At 47.7% G+C, this 20,513-nt stretch overlaps 1 protein-coding gene across 1 annotated transcript in view; it reads left to right on the top strand.

Moving 5' to 3' along the window:
* The window catches only part of DPF3 (double PHD fingers 3), a 266,506-nt gene that overhangs the window by 151,395 nt on the left and 94,598 nt on the right, over positions 1-20,513 (top strand). Inside the window, exons 4-6 of the mRNA XM_036311929.1 lie at positions 3,373-3,500; positions 11,573-11,668; positions 20,205-20,283. Coding sequence (XP_036167822.1) covers positions 3,373-3,500; positions 11,573-11,668; positions 20,205-20,283 — 303 coding nt within the window. The remainder of the gene's footprint in view (positions 1-3,372; positions 3,501-11,572; positions 11,669-20,204; positions 20,284-20,513) is intronic.

The raw sequence follows: 20,513 nt of genomic DNA, 5'->3' as shown, positions 1-20,513 counted from the left end.
GGAGGAGGAAGTTCAGTTGATGAGAAATTCTATATGAGATCAGTACTGTGGTGACAGAGTGAACACCACATGGGAATGTTCAGCTAGAACAGCCCAGAGCCATGGCACAAACCTGCCCTCCACCTCAGCAGAGATCTGCCTTTTATCTCAAAGTAGGAAAACTATGGAGAGAGCTTAGGAATGCAGTGGAAATGTGCAAAGGTTTGGAGAAAGACTTTTCAAGAGAGGCAAGGCGCAGTCTGTACAATTAGATTAGGTGAATGGGTTCTGGAGATAGATTGGGGTCAAGGCGGACTTTATCCCTTAGCAGCTGTGTGATATTAAGCAAGTTCTACACCTCCCTAACCTGTAGTGTCTGCATCTATAAAATGGGATCACTGTACTTTCCTCTTGGGTGGTGGTGGGGATTAAGTAGCAATGACAGCTGCTGCATTTTGAATGTTTACTGTGTGCCAAGCATCCTGCATATACACACAGATATCAACACCCACTAGGGTCATTAGGGCTCAGCCTGGGCCTGCAAACTACTAATGAAGATGCATTAAGTGGAGCTCTTGTCATGATCTTAACGGCCTCTAGAAAAGATTTGGTTGCATTCTTGCCCTACTGTATTACTTTATTTTATTATTTAAAAAATATTTTTATTGATTTCAGACAGGATGGGAGAGGGTGAGAGATAGAAACATCAATGATGAGAATCATCTATTGGTTGCCTCCTGCACAACCCCCCACGGGGATCAAGCATGCAACTTGGGCATGCGCCCTGACCGGGAATCGAACTGTGACTTCCTGTTTCATAGGTTGACACTCAACTACTGAGCCACGCCAGTTGGGCCTACTGTGTTACTTTAGATGAAGTTACTTCTCTGAGCCTCTCAAGTGACTCATTTATAAAATGAGATGATTAAAACAGATGATCTGTAAGGTTTTTTTTCAGCTCAAAATGTACAATTCTGGAAGTAAGGTTTATTTAGTGTTGAGAAGACTAAGGGGATACTAAAATATGAACTTCAAATATGTAGATATGAATGATTATTGTAAGTTTGAGGGATGGTGAGCAGCTGTTCTCTTTTGACCTTGGATAGGACATGAGGCGGCACACTTTAATTGTTTTAGACCTGGCTTTGGAAGCCTTTTCTGACTTGGGAGGAAGAATAATATGTCATTGGAGCAGGCTCTGAAGTTGTACACTCTGAACTCATTAAAGCAGACAGTTGACTTCTTCTGACACTCAATTTCAGTGTAACTTCACACAGGCCTTCCCTGACCCTGTGATCTAAACAGACCCCCACCTATTCTTCCTTCACATTTCACTCCGTGGGGTTCCTCCAAAGCCCTTATTACAGTTTGTAATGGCATATGTTTATTTTGGATTTAGTGTTCAATGTCTACCTCTGTAGATTATAAACTACCTAAAGGCCAGGACTGTCTGTGTTTGGCTCCCCTCCTGTGTACCTAGTTCCAACACAGCAGTGGTCACATGGCAGTGCCTGGTAAATATTTGTTGCATGACTAGATGGATGGATGAGTTTCAGAGGTGGTTGATTTGGTGGCATTGCTTCTTGATGGAGCTGGATCCTCTGCTTGCCTTTATTGGTATGAGAAATCCCAGAGACCTTGCCTCGCAAGGGACATTAGATACTGTTCCTTCTTCCCACTTTCTTCTGGGGCTGGTCACCATGGATAGGTATTTCTTTCACTTTAATGGGTTGCTTAGTGCCCCTTCCCTGTGGACTGGTCAGCCTGCATCTGGTTTTGGTGGAGGAGTAGAAGGGGTAGGTAGAGTTCCATTTGAGTCAGAAGAGAGCCCAGGGAAGTGGGGCTTGATCTTGCTGGTTATTCCCATTTGCTCCCCCAGATCCACTCTTTGTCCCTTTTTACACCATCCTGGGCTCCAGGAAGTTGACCTCCGTGGACTGCATCAACACGGATCCCTTGGTCTCTGGCTTCTGGTTGAGGCTGGCCGGTGGGAGGGCAGGGCAGGAAGATGAGGACGGAAGGAGAGAGAGGCTGGGCTGTGTGTCCCCCTGCCTCGGTGCTGTGAACCTCTGACCTACAGGCTCAGCAGAGAGGGAGGCTCCTCTGCTGCAAGCACAGCTCTTGCCCTGGAGCTCTGCTGTGGCGCCCCCTCCAGGTTCTTACAAACACGCCCCTCTGTCCCTCCAGGAATAGCAGTGATAATGACTCCCCACTGTTAACTCTCCTGGGCTGTTTCACCATTCCCTTTTGTTCCCTTCTTCTGCCCACACCTCTGTGAAGAGTCCCTACACTAATCTCTCAACCCCCCATACATTTCCTCTGACTGTTTTCTAGGGTACCATTCCCTCATATTCTTGCACCCATTTTATCTGATACAGAGTAGGGACCTCACATCTGATTGTCAGGGTGGGCACGAGGTACAGGATCGGAGGAGAGGTTGGAGGAATATTTTGTATTAAGTCCAAATATGATCATTTGTACCTGAGGTTTCCGTTTTTAATGAAACAACAAAAAAACCTTCCTTTGAGTTAGCAGTTTGGGGGACATACTGAGGAAGGGATTCAGCTCTTTCTGGTCTCTTTCCTGGGCAGGGCCGGCTCTGGCTGCCACTGCTCAGCTGGCCCCCTGACTTCCAGCCCCAGGTAGCTGATCAAACTCCTGATGTCTTCAGAAAAAACGCCCTGGTGTGCGGAGCTGCGGACCTGGGCCTGTTAGGCACCTGTGCTTGCTCTTTCTCTTCCCTTGGCTTTGCAGGCCTTCGCTTCCCTGGCGAGTTGTTAAGAACAGCCTCTGAGGTTGAAATAGCTTTTCGTGGAGCAGACCTGAGCTGGCAGCCAGCGTGGCTGAGGGGAGGTCACCGAGTTGCCGAATGAGAGGTGGGCTGGAGGGAGAGAATAATAAGACGTGAGGCTGGCATTGATGCACCGCGTTAGAGTTTTCAAAGAACTTAAATGCAAAGGAGCACATTTTTGCCCCACAAAATGGCCAGGTGGGGTGCTTGGCACTGCTGTCCTCACTTTGTAGATGCAGGAAAGGTCTCTGGGGTCCTTGAGTGCTTTGCCCAAAGCCCCAGGGCTGGAGAGTGGCAGAAGCTGGACTGAGACCCAGGCTGTCTGATCCCACATCCAACCGGTGCCCTTTCTGCTCTACCTCTGCCGTCTCTGAGGGTGCAGGCAGGGTTGGAATCGACCTCAGGGACTGTGAGCTGAACCCCGAAAAGCTGGACCCAACTGCAGTGTCCTGCTCCACTTTAAGGAGAGAGCACAGGCGGCCTCGAGCCTTAGCCAGGAGCTCTGGTTCCTGCGTGCCCTTAAGGGCCATCTCCTGCCCCTCCTGTCCCTCCTGTCCCTCCTGCTTCTAGTGGCCTGACCCTGCTTTTCTGTTGTGTTTCAGAAGTGGAGCTGCCCCTGAAGAAGGACGGGTTCACCTCAGAGAGCACCACGCTAGAAGCCTTGCTCCGAGGCGAGGGGGTTGAGAAGAAGGTGGACACCAGAGAGGAGGAGAGCATCCAGGAGATACAGGTATTTCTGTGTCCGCTGGGGGAGGAGGGCGCCCCCGGAGCATCACTGGGGGCTCTAGTACCGGCTCGGTCCTCTCAAGGGCCAGGGCTGCATCTCAAGTTCCCTCGTGGCACATTCTTTCCTGATTTAACATGTCTCCGGGAAGAAGGCATTGTTCCTCTCAAATGCGTTTGTACTCAAAATTTATCTTGGGGGCCTGTTGTATGACAGGCATGGCACTACGTCCTGGGGGCACTGAGGTGAGCAAAACAAATCCCCCCCCAGCAAACAGTTCATAGTCCAGGCTCAAAACCTCTGTGTTGTCTGCATTGGCTGGTGCCAAGTGAGTCCCTGCCTCACCCGGCCCGCCTCACACCCCTTCCCCAGCTATAGTTCCCTCAGTTCTTCCTCAGCACCTCCCACATTTCCCTCAAGGCCAGTGTAGGAGTCACCCTCCAGGCAACCTCCAATTCACCAGGAATCCCATGACTGTGCCCGCAACAGAGACCCGGGGCATATAGCCCCTTCCCGCCGCATCCACTACTACTCCCCTGGGCTCCCATCTCCTATCTGACCTGCGTGACTCCTTTCTAAATGGTCCCCTGCTGATTTTAACTAACATCTAAGTCGGATCCTGTCATTCCTGTGCTCAAGGCCCTTCAAGGGCTCCTGTTTTCCCAGAGCAAGTCAAGGTCCTCTACCTCTCTCTTCCCGGTTCCCTTTCTCACTCTGCTCCAGGCGCCTGCCTGGCCTCTTTGTGCTGCTAAGGAGCACCCTGGGCACACCCTGCCTCTGGCTTCGCTCCGGTGTTTCCTCTGCTGGAGAGCCCTTTCCCCAGCTGTTGTCTCTCTCCCTCACCTTCCTCAAGTGTTGGCTTCCATCTCCCCTTTTCTCTGAGGAGCATGTGGCCTGACCACTGACCCCTGTATGGAATACCACGTCCTGTGCCCTGCGCCCCTCCCCAGCACTCCCCGCATTCTGCTCTTCTTTTCCTCCCCCCACAGCTCTTACCACTGTCTAGTGCTTTGTTTGTTTTCTGTTTTCCTCCAAAAGAATGTCAACTCCTCAAGAGCAGGAGTCTTTGTCTGTCTTGCTCATAATATATCTCAACACCCAGACAGTGCCGGGCACACACTTAATATTTAATGAGTGGCGCCTGAGTGGACGGATCCCTCCGAGTCCCACCCCCAGTCCTTTCCCTCTCCAGCACGGCCTGCTTTCTTAGCCGATCTTTCATCCCGAAACAGTTCCTCTTGTGCCACCCCGTTGCTGACAAACAGTGAAAACACTTTTGTTTCCTACTAAATAAATCCAGAAGGACAGGTGTGTCCTTCCGGGGCCTCTTCTCTGCTCCAAACCTGGATTGCAGGCTTATTTCCCACCACGCCTGTCCCCCCTCTGCTCTTCGGCCTCTTCCCTCTGTGCCTGGGGTCTGCTGTGTCCTTTACCCGCTGTGCCTTTCTTCCTTCTCCACGTGCACCAGTCCCACCCATCGTTTAGGCTCGGCTCCAATGCCACCTTCCCCACGAAGCCCTTCGTCATCTCCCCACAGCTGGACAGTCTCTTCTTGCCTCTGGCATTTAGGGTATCTAGTACTGTTTTTTTGCTATTCATGTATTATTGGACTTTCAGATCTTTGAAGTCAGCATCGGTCACATCTGTATTGCCCATTCGAGTATTTTTTGCTCATTTGGTGTAATGTGTCTGAATCAGTGAGTGGGGCAGAACCATTGCCCAGAAGCCTTGATGCTCTAGGGCAGTGGTTCTCAACCTTCCTAACGCCGCGACCCTTAATACAGCTCCTCATGTTGTGGTGACCCCCAACTATAAAATTATTATTTTTTTAATATATTTTATTGATTTTTTACAGAGAAGAAGGGAGAGAGATAGAGAGCCAGAAACATGATGAGAGAGAAACATCAATCAGCCGCCTCCTGCACACCTCCTACTGGGGATATGCCCACAACCAAGGCACATGCCCTTGACCGGAATTGAACCTGGGACCTTTCAGTCCGCAAGCCGACGCTCTATCCACCGAGCCAAACCGGTTACGGCCATAAAATTATTTTTGTTGCTATTTCATAACTGTAATTTTGCTACTGTTATAAATCGTAATGTAAATATCTGATATGCAGGATGTATTTTCATTGTTCGCGACCCACAGGTTGAGAACCGCTGCTAGTGTCTGTGGCCCTTGCCCTTTACAGCTGGCGGTGGGTTTGAGTTCTCAGGCAGCACTGGGCTAACCTATGGCATGTTACTGTGGACTCCTCATCATCATCATCATCATCATCATCATCATCATCACCATCATCCCTAATATAAACCAAATGCCGACTGTGTACAGAGCATTGGGCTACCATCTACTGTGCTAGAAGCTGAAACCAGGACCATAAGCCAAGGAAATGTACATGTTTTTATTGGCTTAGGGACAGTTTTGTTAGTATTTTTCATTCATTTATTCACCCAAAGTTTATTGAGTGCCTCCTCTGAGCAGGCACTGTGCTAGGTTCCAGGGAAAGAGATAAACCACCATGAGAGACCTTATATTCTGGTGTGACATGCAGACAGAAAGCAAGTAAACCAAGAGAATAGTTGCATTTCAGGACCAGTGCTATGAAAAGAACAGAATATGAAAATGCAGTTATAAGAGAACAAACATTTTAGGGAGTGTCGTAAGGGAGATTGGCATTTAACTTCAGTCCTAAGGGATGAGAAGGAGCCAGCAAAATGAGGGTTTTAGGCAAGAGCTTTCTGGGCAGAGGAACAGTTTGGGTGAAGGCACAGGTAGATCTCAGCTGGTGTTGAAAGAACAGAGGGCCTGTGTGGCGGGAGCACAGTGCCAGGGAGACAAAGGCCTGGGATGGCATTGGAGGGGTGAGTGGGCCGGACCACTCTCGCCTCCCAGGACATAGGAGAAGAGGCTCTTGATTTCATGAGAAATGAAAAAGGAAGTCATATGGAGGATTTTTAATCAGGGCGATGAATTTGTGTTTCATTAAGATCCCTCTGGCCCCCACATGGAGGGGAGACTGCCCATAGGGCCAATATTGGAAGGAGGGGAGTCAGGAGATTTCTACAGTGTTCCACACCAGAGATAATGGAATATTTACTTTTTAATTTTTTTGTTAATCCTCACCCGAAGATACTGTTTTCATTGATTTTTAGAGAGTTGAAGGGTGGGGCGGGGCGGGGGGAGAGATTGATTGGTTGTCTCCCTTGTGTGTCCCCTGCCCGGGGATCGAACCTGCAACCCAGGGATATGTCCTTGACTGGGAATCGAACCTGAGAAACTGCGGTCTGTGAGCTAATATTCTATCTGCTGAGCCACACTGGCCAGGGCTGATAATGGAATCTTTAAGAATTTCTTCTCTAAAAAACACAACCACATATCATTGTGATCATCACTGTAAAGACTGTTTAGAGCAGTGGTTCTCAACCTGTGGGTCACGACCCCTTTGGGGGTCGAACGACCCTTTCACAGGGGTCGCCTAAGACCATCGGAAAATACATATATAATTACATAGTTTTTGTGATTAATCACTATGCTTTAATTTTGTTCCATTTGTAACAATGAAATTGGGGGTCACCACCACATGAGGAACTGTATTAAAGGGTCGCGGCATTAGGAAGTTTGAGAACCACTGGTTTAGAGTAACAGGGAGAAAGTTATTTTGAAATGTGTTCATTTCCCAGATAATGTCCTTGGACGGGGAGATCAGCTGCATCTCTAGTTGGACACCGCTGCCCTTCACTCCCAATACAGGACACCCCCCTTCCTCCCTCACCCTGAATATGGCCTTTGTTTGTTAGGAACTCTTGCCTCCTCCCGAGTTATGGAGAGTGGCTTCTGGTATCAGGGCCTTGGTGCAGGAAATGCAAACACACAGGGCGGGTGCTGTCACATCTGAGGCCTGGCTCACATACAGGAGGTGCTAGACACACAGGGAAGGAAGCTGATGGGAAGAGGGAGGAATGGAGCCTGGGGAGAAGTCAGTTTACTGCTGGACATTGAGGCCGCGTAGCACTTCTGGAGGCTAGCTCAGCTGTCTTCACCAGTCTTTCACTTTCCAACCTAGAATCCATGTCACAGATAATAAATATCTTCATAATAAAAAATGAGAGGAGTCAAAATTGTGCTTAGGTGCTAGAGGCAATGACCTTTAAATTCGAGGCACTTAGAACTTACAATGATTAAATGACTTGAAGACTCAGAAAGTTTCCAAGATGGCTGTATGAACAGTAAGAACAGTCGGAATAACTACATCTTTTACTGAAGGCTGCAGAGCATTTGACTAGTCCTTGTCTTGCTTGACTTTCGCTCACATTCCCACTTTCCGCTCAAAGGCTAAGATGCAGGGAGGCTAGGAGGCTTGCTCTGGGCCTGCACCAGCGTCGCCTAGCTCAGGCCAGAGGTCATGGCCAGCAGACGCTGCTCCTCAGTTAGATGGCTAAGGTTGGCCCAGAGACTCCTCCGTGCTGTCAGCTGATGACTTCCTGGGTAAACCGAGCAGAGAAGAATTGACTAGACTGGTTTTGAGTTCTTTGGGAGGGTTTGGTAATTCGCAGTATCCTGACCCCTGTGATTGGAAGGGAATTCTCTGACAAGGAGGCAGTGGGAGAAGGTCACTGGTGACTTAATTCCTGGGCTTCCTGCTTTGAGGGCAGGCCAAAGGCATTGTCCAGGAGGCCGCTTGGACAGTGATGGTGATACCAGATGTTAGTGTGGTAGGTGCTGCTTTTTAAACCTTTTCATAGATGTGTGATTGTCGCACCGTCACCACACAGTGGATGCTGTTTGTTATCCTTTATAACAGGGTGGCCACCACTTTGGTAGCCTCATCTGATGCCAGTCTCTTCCCGAGTCACTGAATCCTGGTCAGTCACATGGGCCTCTTTTCTGCTCCCTGGACAAGTCATGCTTCCTTGCCTCAGGGAGTTTGCGCATGCTGTTCCGCTGCCTGGAATACTCCCCTCTCTTCCTTCTCCCTACCTCATTCCAACACTAGTCTTTCTTTCTTTATAGCTCAACTTGCTTAGGTCACTTTCCCAGGGAAGTCCTACCTGACCCTCAGATTAGTTAGCTTTCCTTCTAACACCCTCTATAGCCGCTGGCACGTGCCTGTCACTGTTCTTTACAGGAGTTGCAATGACATGGTTATATATGTTGTGTAAATCTGTCCTCCCTTCACTAGACTCAAAATCCGTGTGGAGCCAGGACTGTAGCCGCTTTCTGGCTTGTCTAGCAGAGCACCTGCTATGTAGTCAGCACCAGACAGATGTTTGTCGAATGAGGGAGTGAGTTTCTGGTTTATAATTAGGAAAACGCGCATGAGGAGAGGATGACTCACCCTCGGTCACACTGTGAGTCCGTACAGGAGCCCCAGGGTCCCTGCCATGGAGTCCAGTGAGCTCCGTGCTCTTCCCCCTTATCCACTCCCACTCTGGCGGCTGGGTCCTCGGCCACAACCTATCTTTCCCTGATACCTAGAGATATAAACCTCCCCACACCTCCCTCAAACGGAATGAAGTGCTCAGGTTCCCTCAGGAAGGGTATGCCACAGTACACCTTGGGAACTTCAGACACAGGGCTGAGAAACAGATGGGAAACTGAGCTGATGAAGCTGACCTTGCTTTGGTCATGGATTTTCTGTATGGTATTGAGCAGTCAAATCTGTTTTCAGTTTGTTTGTTTACTTATTTATTTATTTTTAATCCTCACTCTAGGACATGTTTTCTATTGATTTTAAAGAGAGGGAGAGGGAGAGGGAGAGGGAGAGGGAGAGGGAGAGAGATGTGAGAGAGAAACATTAATTGGTTTCCTCCTGTGAGCACCCCAACCGGGGATCAAACACACAACTTAGGTATGTGCCCTGACTGGGATTCGAACCTGCAACCTTTTGGTGTACAGAATGATGCTCCAACCAATGGAGCCATCCAACCAGGGCTAGGCTTAGTTTATTCTCTGCAAAATGGAAATGAGATTCTCTTCTATAACGACAGAGCTGTTAGAGAGAGTGAAATTTTTGTCTTTAAGCCCCATGATAAGTAATGTTCTGTAATGAAAATAGATCCTTTTTTTTTTTCTTAAAAAATAACAATGGGTGATTAAGAACAGCACATTCATGTCAAATTCTGGTCAGATGAACAGGAAGTTACTTGTTTTCATCAAACAGGGCAGGGTTCCAGTGTGGCAGGGAAAGGAGAAACCTATTTTCATATTTAGAAACAAAAGGATAATTACTTAAAGAAAGTAAGTTTTGACAAACTTGGGTCCACACAGAAAATTGCTCCTACCAGAGTATTTTCTTTCTTTTTTTTATTGTTTAAAGTATTGCATATGTCTCCTTTACCCCCAATTGACCCCCCCTACTCCCACCCATGAGGGCATGCCCCCACCACCCCAGTGTCTGTGTCCATTGGTTATGCTAATATATATGCATACAAGTCCTTTGGTTGATCTCTAACCCCTTCTCTCCCCTACCTTCTCTATGAGGTTGGACGATCTGTTCAGTGCTACCTTGTCTCTGGATCTATTTTTTGTTCATCAAATTATGTTGATCATTATATCCCACATATGAGTGAGATCATGTGATATTTATCTTTCTCTGACTGGCTTATTTTGCTTAGCATAATGCTCTCCAGGTCCAACCATGCTGTTGCAAATGGTAAAAGTTCCTTCTTTTTTATAGCAGCATAGTATTCCATTATGTAGATGTACCAGTTTTTTAATCCACTCATCTGCTGATGGGCATTCAGGCTGTTTCCAAATCTTAGCTATTGTAAATTGTGCTGCTATGAACATAGGGGTGCATATATCCTTTCGGATTGGTGTTTCTAACTTCTTGGGATATAGCGCTAGAAGTGGGATTATTGGGTCAAATGGGAGTTCCATTTTTAATTTTTTGAGGAAACTCCATACTGTTCTCCACAGTGGCTGTACCAGCCTGCATTCCCACCAGCAGTGCATGAAGGTTCCTTTTTCTTCACATCCTTGCCAGCACTTATCCTTTGTTAATTTGTTGATGATAGCCTTTCCGACAGGTGTGAGATGGTACCTCATTGTTGTTTTGATTTGCATCTCTCAGATGATTAGCGACTTTGAGCATGTTTTCATGTTTCTTGGCCTTCTCTATGTCCTCTTTCGAAAAGTGTCTACTTAGGCCCTCTGCCCGTTTTTTGATTGGATTGTTTATCTTTCCTTTGATAAGCTGTATGAGTTCCCTGTAAATTTTGGAGATTAAACCCTTATCTGAAAGAGCATTGGCAAATATGTTCTCCCATGCAGTGGGCTTTCTTGTTGTTTTGTTGATAGTCTCTTTTGTTGTGCAGAAGCTTTTTATTTTGATGTAGTTCCATTTGTTTGTTTTCTCTTTAGTTTCCATTGCCCTACGAGCTGTATCAGTAAAGATATTGCTACGACATATGTCTGATATTTTGCGGCCTATGGAATCTTCTAAGGTTTTTATGGTTTCCCATCTTACATTTAGGTCCTTTAACCATTTTGAGTTTGTTTCTGTGTGTGGTGTAAGTTGGTGATCTAAGTTCATTTTTTTTTTTTTTTGCATGTATCTGTCCAATTTTCCCAGCACCATTTATTGAAAAGACTGTCTTGACTCCATTGTATGCTCTTGCCTCCTTTGTCAAATATTAATTGATCATAATGGCTTGGGTCTATTTCTGGGTTCTCTGTTCTGTTCCATTGGTCTATATGTCTGTTCTTGTGCCAGTACCAGGCAGTTTTGAGAACCGTGGCTTTGTAGTATAGCTTGATATCTGGTATTGTGACCCCTCCAACTTTGTTCTCCTTTCTCAGGATTGCTGTGGCTATTTGGGGTCTTTTTTGCAGAGTATTTTCTTTTGAAAAACACATCTTTGTCAGAAAGAGCTGTAAAAGTTCGGTGTTCTAGGAGGATTTGACTAGAAGGGGCCCAGGGGTTTGAAAGAGAATTGCTATTGCCAAGCGCTCACTCTGGGCAGCATCGTCACTTTGTTAAAATACAGCAAAATGGGGCACCCCCCAAATTACCCTTGATCTGTTTTCTCCTTTGCATTTTATTTCTTAACTCCTCTTTATTTTCTTGTCATTTCAGAGAGTCTTGGAAAACGACGAAAATGTAGAAGAAGGCAATGAAGAAGAGGATTTAGAAGAGGATATTCCCAAGCGAAAGAACAGGACCAGAGGACGGGTAAGCTGGGATGCCAGGAGGGATGAGAGAAATCAGGGAGGCGAGGCCCCACTGCAACGAGAGAGAGAGAGAGAGAGAGAGAGAGAGAGAGAGAGAGAGAGAGAGAGAGAAGAGAACATCCATGGTCTTCCTTGCAGAATTCCCGGAGCGGAAAACACCAGAGGCTCTGATCCTGGGTGATAGCCTGCAAGAGTTCAGGGCTGGCAAGAGGGAGAAGAGGCAGAGGGTGCCTCGAGGGGAGGGGGATGCTGAGACTTAGGGGAGGTTGGGGGTGGGAACAGAGGGAGGGTGGAGAACAAGGAAAATGTGATAGTTGTCCCTGTTTCTTGGCCTCGAAGAAGGCTGAAAGTTTCCTGCCCGCCCCCCCCCCCCGCCCCCCAGGCTGCCCCAGAATGACAGGGTCAGGACACCTGCTTTGGGGTGTGTTTCATTAGGCAGAGAGTAGGCCCACAGCTGGTGGTTCCCAAGCAGGTATGGCCTGGGCTTTGGAGGCTGGTGGGATGTGGCAAGAAAACACCAGAAACCTGGGGAAAGGCAGAGGGGAATTCTGTGGTGGAAGGAATAAAAATATGAGAATGACCCTTAAGGGGAGGGAACCAAACCAAACTTAGGTATTCAGGTTGGTCCTCCAGAGTGCTCATGTTCAAGCCCAAAGGGGCCTTTTGTGGTCATCTTCATGGGTCTGCAAGGGCATCTGACAGTAACCAGGTGCAGAGGACCTCTGGGAGTAAACCGCTGCTCTTCATCGAGAATGAACTCTTAGTCCTGTCTGGCTCCTTCAGGCTGCAGGCAGGACCCTATGTTTTTCATGGACAAGAGGCTAGTCCTGGGTGCTCCGTGGGTTTTGATCTAGTGCTAATTATTGGCATACCTCTCTATGTGGTTCCTGTGCCTTAGTATACAGCAGACCCACCAACAAAGCCTTTCAGAATGCAGGTCCCTAGGACCCAACCCCAGAAGTTCTGCTTTGGGAGGTCTGAGATGGGGCCTGGAAAGCTATATCATAATGATAGGTCACTGGTACAAGTGCTCAGCTCTGCCCACACTGAGCTGAATCGCTCCAACCTGTTGACAGAAGCCGGAATTTCCGAGTCTGGGGAGGGCAGCCCTTTGATGCTGCATACCTTATATAGTTGGCATCCCGCTTCAGCTATGATCACCTTTTGACACTCTTGTTATATCTGTTCTTTTCTTTCACTTTTTCTTGGTTTGCATGTTTTATTTTATTTTTTAAAAAAATTCGAGGATATTTTTCCCCATTGCTTTTTAGAGAGAGGAGAAGGGAGGGGAGAAGGGCGAGAGAGAAAGGGAGAAACATCAATGTGAGAGAGACATTGAACTGGCAATCCAGGTATGTGCCCCTGACTGGGAATCGAACCCTCGACCCTTTGGTCTGTGGGCCGACGCTCTAACCACCGGCCAGGGCTAGCATGTTCTTTTTTTATGTGTGAAATATTTGAAAGCAATTCCTAGACATTTTATCATTTAACCTGCGTATATCTCAGTGTATATCTCTAACATATCACTATCATACCCAATAAAAAGAACAACTATTCTAATATCTACTATCAAGTCTCTGATGACTTTTCTCTGCTATACCCTCCCACACACATGTGTTTTTTTTTCTCCATGCCATTTATTTGTTGAAGAAGTTGGGTGGTTGATCTTGAGGAATTTCTCACATTCTAGAGTTGGCAGACTGATACTATTTAAAGTATTCCTCTGTCCTCTTTATTTCCTGAAAACTGTTGGTTTGATTAGAGAGTTGATTAGATTCAGGATATTTATGTGTATAAATATTTTTTTTGGTGGGGCAAGAATCTTTCCCAGGTGTGATGTATGCATCTTATTGCATCACATCCGGAGGCGCATGTTGTCTAGGTGTTCTGCTTCTGGTGGTGCTAAGATTGATAGGAGGATTTGGGTGTTGTCAGCCTGATCTCTTTCTATAAGCTTTCCATTGAGTTTTCAACTAATTGTTTTAGCAGCCACTGATGAACTTGCCTCGACCCATGAGTTCATTGGAGGTTGCAAAATAATGAATATGTGATTCTATCATTGAAGGAGGCTTTAGAATGTAGAATTTCTGGGCTTTTTTTGTGAGCTTCAAGAGCTGTGTGTCACCTCCAAGCCTGCTTCCTTCCCTTTCCTTAGCCCAAACCAAACTTAGGCGAGTCGATTGTGGAAGGAGGATGGTCTTCAAATCTTCTCCATTCCCAACCTAAACATCAGTGATTGAACTCACAGTCATTGAACATGAGTAGGGGGTTTTGGTAGGAACATTAGCAGTAGCAGTAGTAGCAGCCATTTTTACTTACTGTACTTACTGTATACCAGGCACTGTGATGGGCTAGTTACAGTACGAGCTGACATATGGAGAGTGATGACTGAGCACTTCAAACTTCATCTCCTGCACTGGCCACTGTGGCTGTGAGCATGTACAGTGTTGCTGGTTCAAACTGAAATGTGCTGCAAGTGTGAAATATACAACAGATTTCGAAGACATAGTACAAAAAGAATGCAGAACATCTTCATATTTTTTTATTGATTCCATATTGAAATGATAATATGTTGGCTATGTTAGGTTAAGTAAAATGTGTTACTAAAATTAATTGAACCTATTTATCTTTTTACTTAAAAAAAAAAGTAAGATGTGTCTACTGGAAAACTTAAGATGACATGTGTGGCTTGCATTGTATTTCTATTGGCCAGCACTGCTTCTTTTATTCCCATAAGTTGATATTATTATTTCCAGAGAGGTTAAGTAACTTGCTGAAGGTCATCCAACCTAGTAAGGAAGAAGTCAGGATTTGAACATACTCTGTGGTTTTTTCCATTGGGTCACGTGTGGCCCAGTCCCTAGCATGTGGCCAGTGACCACTTTTTTGAATGAATGATTGAATGATGGAAAAAGAAAGAACAGTCATATTTTAGCTTGTGGGAGCTGAGAGAAGGTCTGGGGCTGGATGGGGCCTAGACCAGCACCGGGCCCACCTTATGATGGCCAAGGGGCAGTTGAATGGCTCTACATTGTGCAGTGACATTGTGGACCTGTCACCCATGGTGGGAGCCTTAGGAGGACCCTGATGAGTGTAGGCGGGCCTATCTGGGATGGAATAAGTATACTAAGCTGCGCAATTAAGTCATCCTTTACAGTGGTGTGTTTAAGCTGCTGTTGGCTCCTGGAGAACAGTCACACCCATTTCTGTTGCCAGGACTGAAAGGCAGTTTAAGGCCATGCATCTCAGCATCAGTATCACCTGGGAGACTGTGAGAACTGCAGGACCCCACACTTCACCCTAGATGGGCTGGATGAGCGTCTGTCCTTTACTGAGGCCCCGGGTGCTTTGTGTGCTCATTGAGGAAGCCAGGCCTAAGGTAGCGTTTACAAGAACAGCCTCTGTCTTGTTTGAACCGCGAGTTCAAATCCCAGCCCCACCACTTACTAGACTTTGGGTGAATTATGTAACCTCTGTGACCTTGACCAAATTATATATGTACTCTGAGCTTCAGTTTCTTCATCATTAAAATACACAGCCAATTTTGAGTGCTTAACAAAAGGCCAGATATTATTAGGAGGGTACAGCAAAGGGAATAACAACTCTCAGAGTTCTGACAGTGGAGATTCCCTGAAGGGTGAAAGAAATTCGGACCCAACAATTAACGATTGTGTTTGTGGTAACTTTACTCCAAGAAATCTAAGCTCTTTAACATTCATAAAATTCTTGGGAATCATCCATGTTATCAATAAGTAGATCAGTCAGTCAGGAAGTATTTATTGATGCGTTGTGGTATAGTTCAGTGCTTCTCAAACTTTAATGTGCACACGAAGCACATGGTGATCTTACTAAGCTGCAAATTATGATGCAGTTGGTCTTGGAGGTGGGGACTCAGATCTTGCCTGGTCTACAAGCTCCGGGCTGATGATGTCAGTGCTGGTCTGAGGACCACACTTTAAATAGCCAAGAGATAGAGCAGTGGTTCTCAGTTTTTTTGGGGGGGTGTCTCAGGAGCTCTTAAAAATAACTGAGAGACCCTCCCAAAAGCTATTGTTATGATAGGTTATAACTAGTGCTACTTATCAAAAGAGAAAAAGTGTTAAATGTAAGTATTCACGAGCACACAGTGATGACCTCATCATGTCCTGTGGCCTCTAAAACTCCTCTGTGCGCTCGTGAGGGAATGAGAGTGAAAAATTTCAAAGACGTTTAGTACTATTACAAAATATTTTTGACATTGAAGACCCCCTGAAAGGGTCTCAGGGACCCCCAGGATTTCTTGAGATACTATTTGAAAACAACTGGTATAGAGGGTCTAGCTCTCTGAGTCTGTCCCAGTCGGGGCCTTTAACTTGTAGGACATTTAACAGCTTAAGCAAAAATGGGAAGTATTTGAAAAGCCGCTGGGACATTGCTCCAACTTTGAGCAATGAAGATTGAAACCTCAGGAAGGGCAAGAGAGTGGCAGGGACTCGGGACTGGGGAAGAGTAAAGTACTCTGGAAGCTTCTGGCCTCTACTTCTTCATTCTTCTCTCCCACAACTGCCTTTTCTGCCTCTCTGTGCACATGACCGCCATGGCTCCTGCACTGATAGGTCCCTAGGTCAGCTGCCTGTACTAACCAACTGTTTCCAAATTCCAAGTTCTTTGGAACTAGAATCTGCTCTGGTCAGGTGTCCACTCCTGAGCCAGCCAATCAGCTGTGGCCAGACAGAGCAGTGCCATGCGGTGCAGTCATGGCTGCCATGGCCTACCAGTGTGTGAATGAGAAATGGAGTGGAGTGGGGTGGGCACGTCTCAGAGAGGGAGAACTGGTTTCTTTTGGGTAACCAGCTTCAAAGTTTTCTATAACAGAGTCTGGAAACCTTGGTCCTGTTTCTTCTGCTGGCTCTCAGACTATGGACAAGTTGTGAACCCTCCCTGGACCTGTTTTATCAAGTGTCAAATGGGAATAATAGTATTTGCTCTAATTCGTAGGTTATTGTAGGAATTAAATGAAGTGGTATATGTGAAAGCGCTTCAGATGCCATAGTGCTAAGGGTTGGGGATTCATAATAAAGTATGAAATGCATCTTTGCTCTCAAGGATGTTGGAATTAAATTGAGGAGAAAATAGCAACAGCCATGATACAATTAGAAAGCACAGGCTTTTGACTGTGCACTAACCAAATGCAGTGAGAGTTCAGAGGAAAGAGAGATCAGCTTGGGCATCGAGGGGAAATAATTTGTTGAGCACTTCCTGTAGACGTAGCACTGTCCTCTGTGGTTTCACACACCCTTAGTTCTTTTTCAGCAACCCTGCAGTAGAGATGTTGCTAGGCCCATTTTACAGTTAAGAAAGGTAAAGCTTAGAGAAGCAACTTGTCCAAAGACACATGGCTGGTATTTAAACCTGTGTCTGACATTAAAGCTGATGTTTTTTTACTCATCAATGTGGCGAGAAGAAGATTCTTGGAGGAGTGGAATGTTAGCAGGGCTAAAGCATGGATCAGATGGGGATGGGCAGAGAGGCAGGTCCAAGACAGACATCATTAAAAATAAAGGCGTGAGCTTGAGGTGAACCTAGGGGCATTGGCATTAAGTCACCATTGGATGTCAGTGGGTTTTAGATGGCAATGAATGAATGGCCATTGGTTCCTGTCCTTCACTCCTTTTTTTTTTTTATATGTTTTTATTGATTTCAGAGAGAAGAAGGGAGAGGGAAAGAGGGATAGAAACATCAATGATGAGAGAGAATCACTGATCTGCTGCCTCCTGCATGCCTCCTACTGGCTATTGAGCCTCAAAGCCGGACATGTGCCCTGGTAGGGAATTGAACCATGACCTCCTGGTTCATGGATCGATGCTCAACCACTGAGCAACACCGGCCAGGCCCTTCACTCCTTTTGTCTAATTGGTCTAGGAGTCATACAGGATGGATTGGGTAGGGCAATGCAGAGGTAGAACCCCAGCTTGTGGGTTCTTTGAGCAGTGTGGAGGTCAGTTGATGAGCTCCTGGATTAAAATGTGGACTAGTTGGGAAATGCAAAGCCTAAGATGACCTTTGAAGGAAGGAACAATAGCACATGGATATAGAGGATAAAAGAGAAGAACCAAAGATGATGGACATACTGATCCACCCACGGATTGATTGATTCATTTCTTCAGCAAGTGTTTATTAAGTGCTTCTTGAATGGCTGGCCCCATGCCAGGTTCCAAGGACAGTTGTAGCCAAAATAGACATGTGCTTCACCCTCATATGGGGGTGACAAGAAAATCAAGTACACCAACATGTGTGTGATAGGATGTCAGACAATGTTAAGTGTGGGATAAAACAGAAAGCAAGATGGGGAAAGAGAACAATGGAGAGGGTATGAGTGGACAGAAGTTGATCAGGGAGCCCAGCTGGCGTAGCTCAGTGGTTGAGCGTCGACCTATGAACCAGGGGGTCATGGTTCAATTCCCGGTCAGGACACATGCCTGGGTTGTGGGCTCGACCCCCAATGTGGGTGTGCAGGAGGCAGCCAATCCATGATTCTCTCATTATTGATGTTTCTATTTCTCAAATCAATATATTTTTAAAAAAGTTGATCAGGGAGGGCTTCTTTGAGGAGGTGGCATTTGAATAAGATGAGTAGGATTCTGAGTTTCCAAGCTTGAGCGATTCTGGGAGACTAGAGAGCTACTGCCAGGAAGAATCCCTGGCATGTGCCCTCAGTGTTCTATAGCTATGACCCGCCCCCCCCTTTTTGCAGTTGAGGAAACTGAGGTGCAGGGAGAGTGTGGGAGCCTGTAGTCACCTGGCTGGTCAGCTCTGCAGAGTGAAATGAAACCTGGGCTCTCAGCCGGGCCCTCCTCTTCCCCTCTGAGCCTCCAGTTCCGCAAAGCGCCTCCTGTCCCTGCTGGTATTTTTAGTCTTTAAGAGCCCCTTCCTTGGGACTGCTGCTGCCTCGTCATTCTGCCTGACTTGCTTTCACCTACTCCCAGGCGACTGTGATGGCTGCGGGCTGCACACGTCAAGCTGTCCCTGGCTTCACCGAGGGTGTGTGTGTGTGTGGGGGGGTGGGGGTGGGGTGGGGTGGGGGTGGGCAAGGGCAGCTGAGGGTGACCACCCTCCGTGTCATGGGCAGGCTGGGAAGCCTGTCAGTGCCTCAGGGTGACTGCCAGTGCACCTCACAGCTCCCTCTTTGGGTCAACTGAGTAATGAGGGCGAGGGGAGGGGGCTGCTGGCTGTCATGTGTATAGGGGTGAGGGGCTGGGAGGCAAAGGGAGGGAAAGAGCAGTGGAAGGGAGGGAGGAGGGGGGTGGGATTTTGTAATTTGCTTGCCAGGTGGTGTTGATTGTGAAGTGTGTGTGTGTGTGTGTGAGAGAGAGAGAGAGGTAGGTGAGGTGAGGTGGCGGGTGAGAAAGAGAGTGAGCATGCATACACAAGCAAACATCTCAGGCCTTTTGACCCTGAAGTCCTCAGGGCTACTTTTCTGGGCCAGGCCCCTGGGACTGCCCCATCTTCCCTGCATTCCAGGTTGCTGCCATTTTACTTCTCATCTGCTGTGCCTTTCTCTCTGTCCCCAAAGACCCGGCAGGCCCTTTCCTGGTTGGGAGTTTACTGCTACTCATTACCAGAGAATGACCCTGAGGAGGCTAGGGTGCTACACACGTGACCAGTGTGGGACTTTTCAAGTTTTAAAAATAAACCTTGCTGCATTCTTGCAGCTACTGTCCTGGGGCCGCAGAGCCGCCCGCTCCCTCTCCAGCTGGTCTCTTCTAGTCTCGAGGTAGAGCTTATCCCACCTCTGCCCAGGCTGTGCCGACTCTTTCTGGAGGTGCACATGGGTGCGGGTGTCAGCGGTCCAGCTTCAGGAGGCCATGAGCAGCCAAGGTTTCTGTCACTGGCCGGAGGCTCACGGCAGACCGCACAGGGAGGCCTCGGCTGAAGCCCACCCCTCTGGAGTTGGCTGAGCCGGCCTCATGCCCTGTGCCCCGATGCCAGGCCTGGCTGGCTCTTGAGAGACTTGAGTGGGGGAGTGTGAACAAAGGGGTCTGGCCTGATAACTGTAATTATGCTACTTGCTCCAACACGCCCGTCATCTGATCAGCTGAGGGGAGCCAGTTGGCATCTCCATTTGGTAGCAACAGAGCTGCAAGGCTAAGGAGTTGGAGGAAGAGGTCCTACTAGCAACAGGAGAGTCAGGACACTTGGTCGGTAGAGGCTTTGCAGCGGGACTGTCCTGAGTTAATGTCCTGGCTCTGCACTTAGCCGCTGAGTGACCTTACACCAGCTGCCTACCCTCTCCAGTTGCCTCGGTCTCCTGATCTGTTAAGTGGAGCCCATAGTAGTGTCTCCCTCTGGGATTTGTGAGTAGCTGAGCGATTTGGGGTAAGTTACCTCACTTCTCTGGGTCTTCGTTTCCTGGCCTATGAAAGGGGGTTGGCATGGGCACAAATGTGGTGAAAGGGAACGAGGAGATGCAGCGGAAGCACTCGGGGCCTCACAGTACGTGCTCAGGGCCTGTGGTGATGGCCAGAGTAACAAGCATATGACATCCCATGTCTCCCCAGGCCCGTGGCTCTGCCGGTGGCAGGAGGAGGCATGACCCCACCTCTCAGGAAGACCACGACAAACCTTACGTCTGTGACAGTAAGTACAGGCGACACCGCCTTCCTTCGCCTGCCCCTGCCCTTACCCCTGTCCCCACCATTCCTGTGCTTCCCTGCCTGTCAGCCCCCGGCCCAGGCTTGCTGGCTCCTCCTCTGGGGCCTGCACCTCCCTTCAGTCCCCACCTCCTCTCTGCCTCATGTTTCTGCATGAGGAGAGCAAGTGGGAGGCTTTGGGTGCTGTGCTCCTCTCTCTGGCAGTACCTTCTTTGT

The sequence above is a fragment of the Myotis myotis genome, unplaced genomic scaffold (genome assembly GCF_014108235.1).
Source record: "Myotis myotis isolate mMyoMyo1 unplaced genomic scaffold, mMyoMyo1.p scaffold_m19_p_1, whole genome shotgun sequence".
Classification (NCBI taxonomy): domain Eukaryota; kingdom Metazoa; phylum Chordata; class Mammalia; order Chiroptera; family Vespertilionidae; genus Myotis; species Myotis myotis.
The sequence above is the reverse complement of the archived record's forward strand: the minus strand, read 5'-3'. Positions and strand labels throughout refer to the sequence as shown.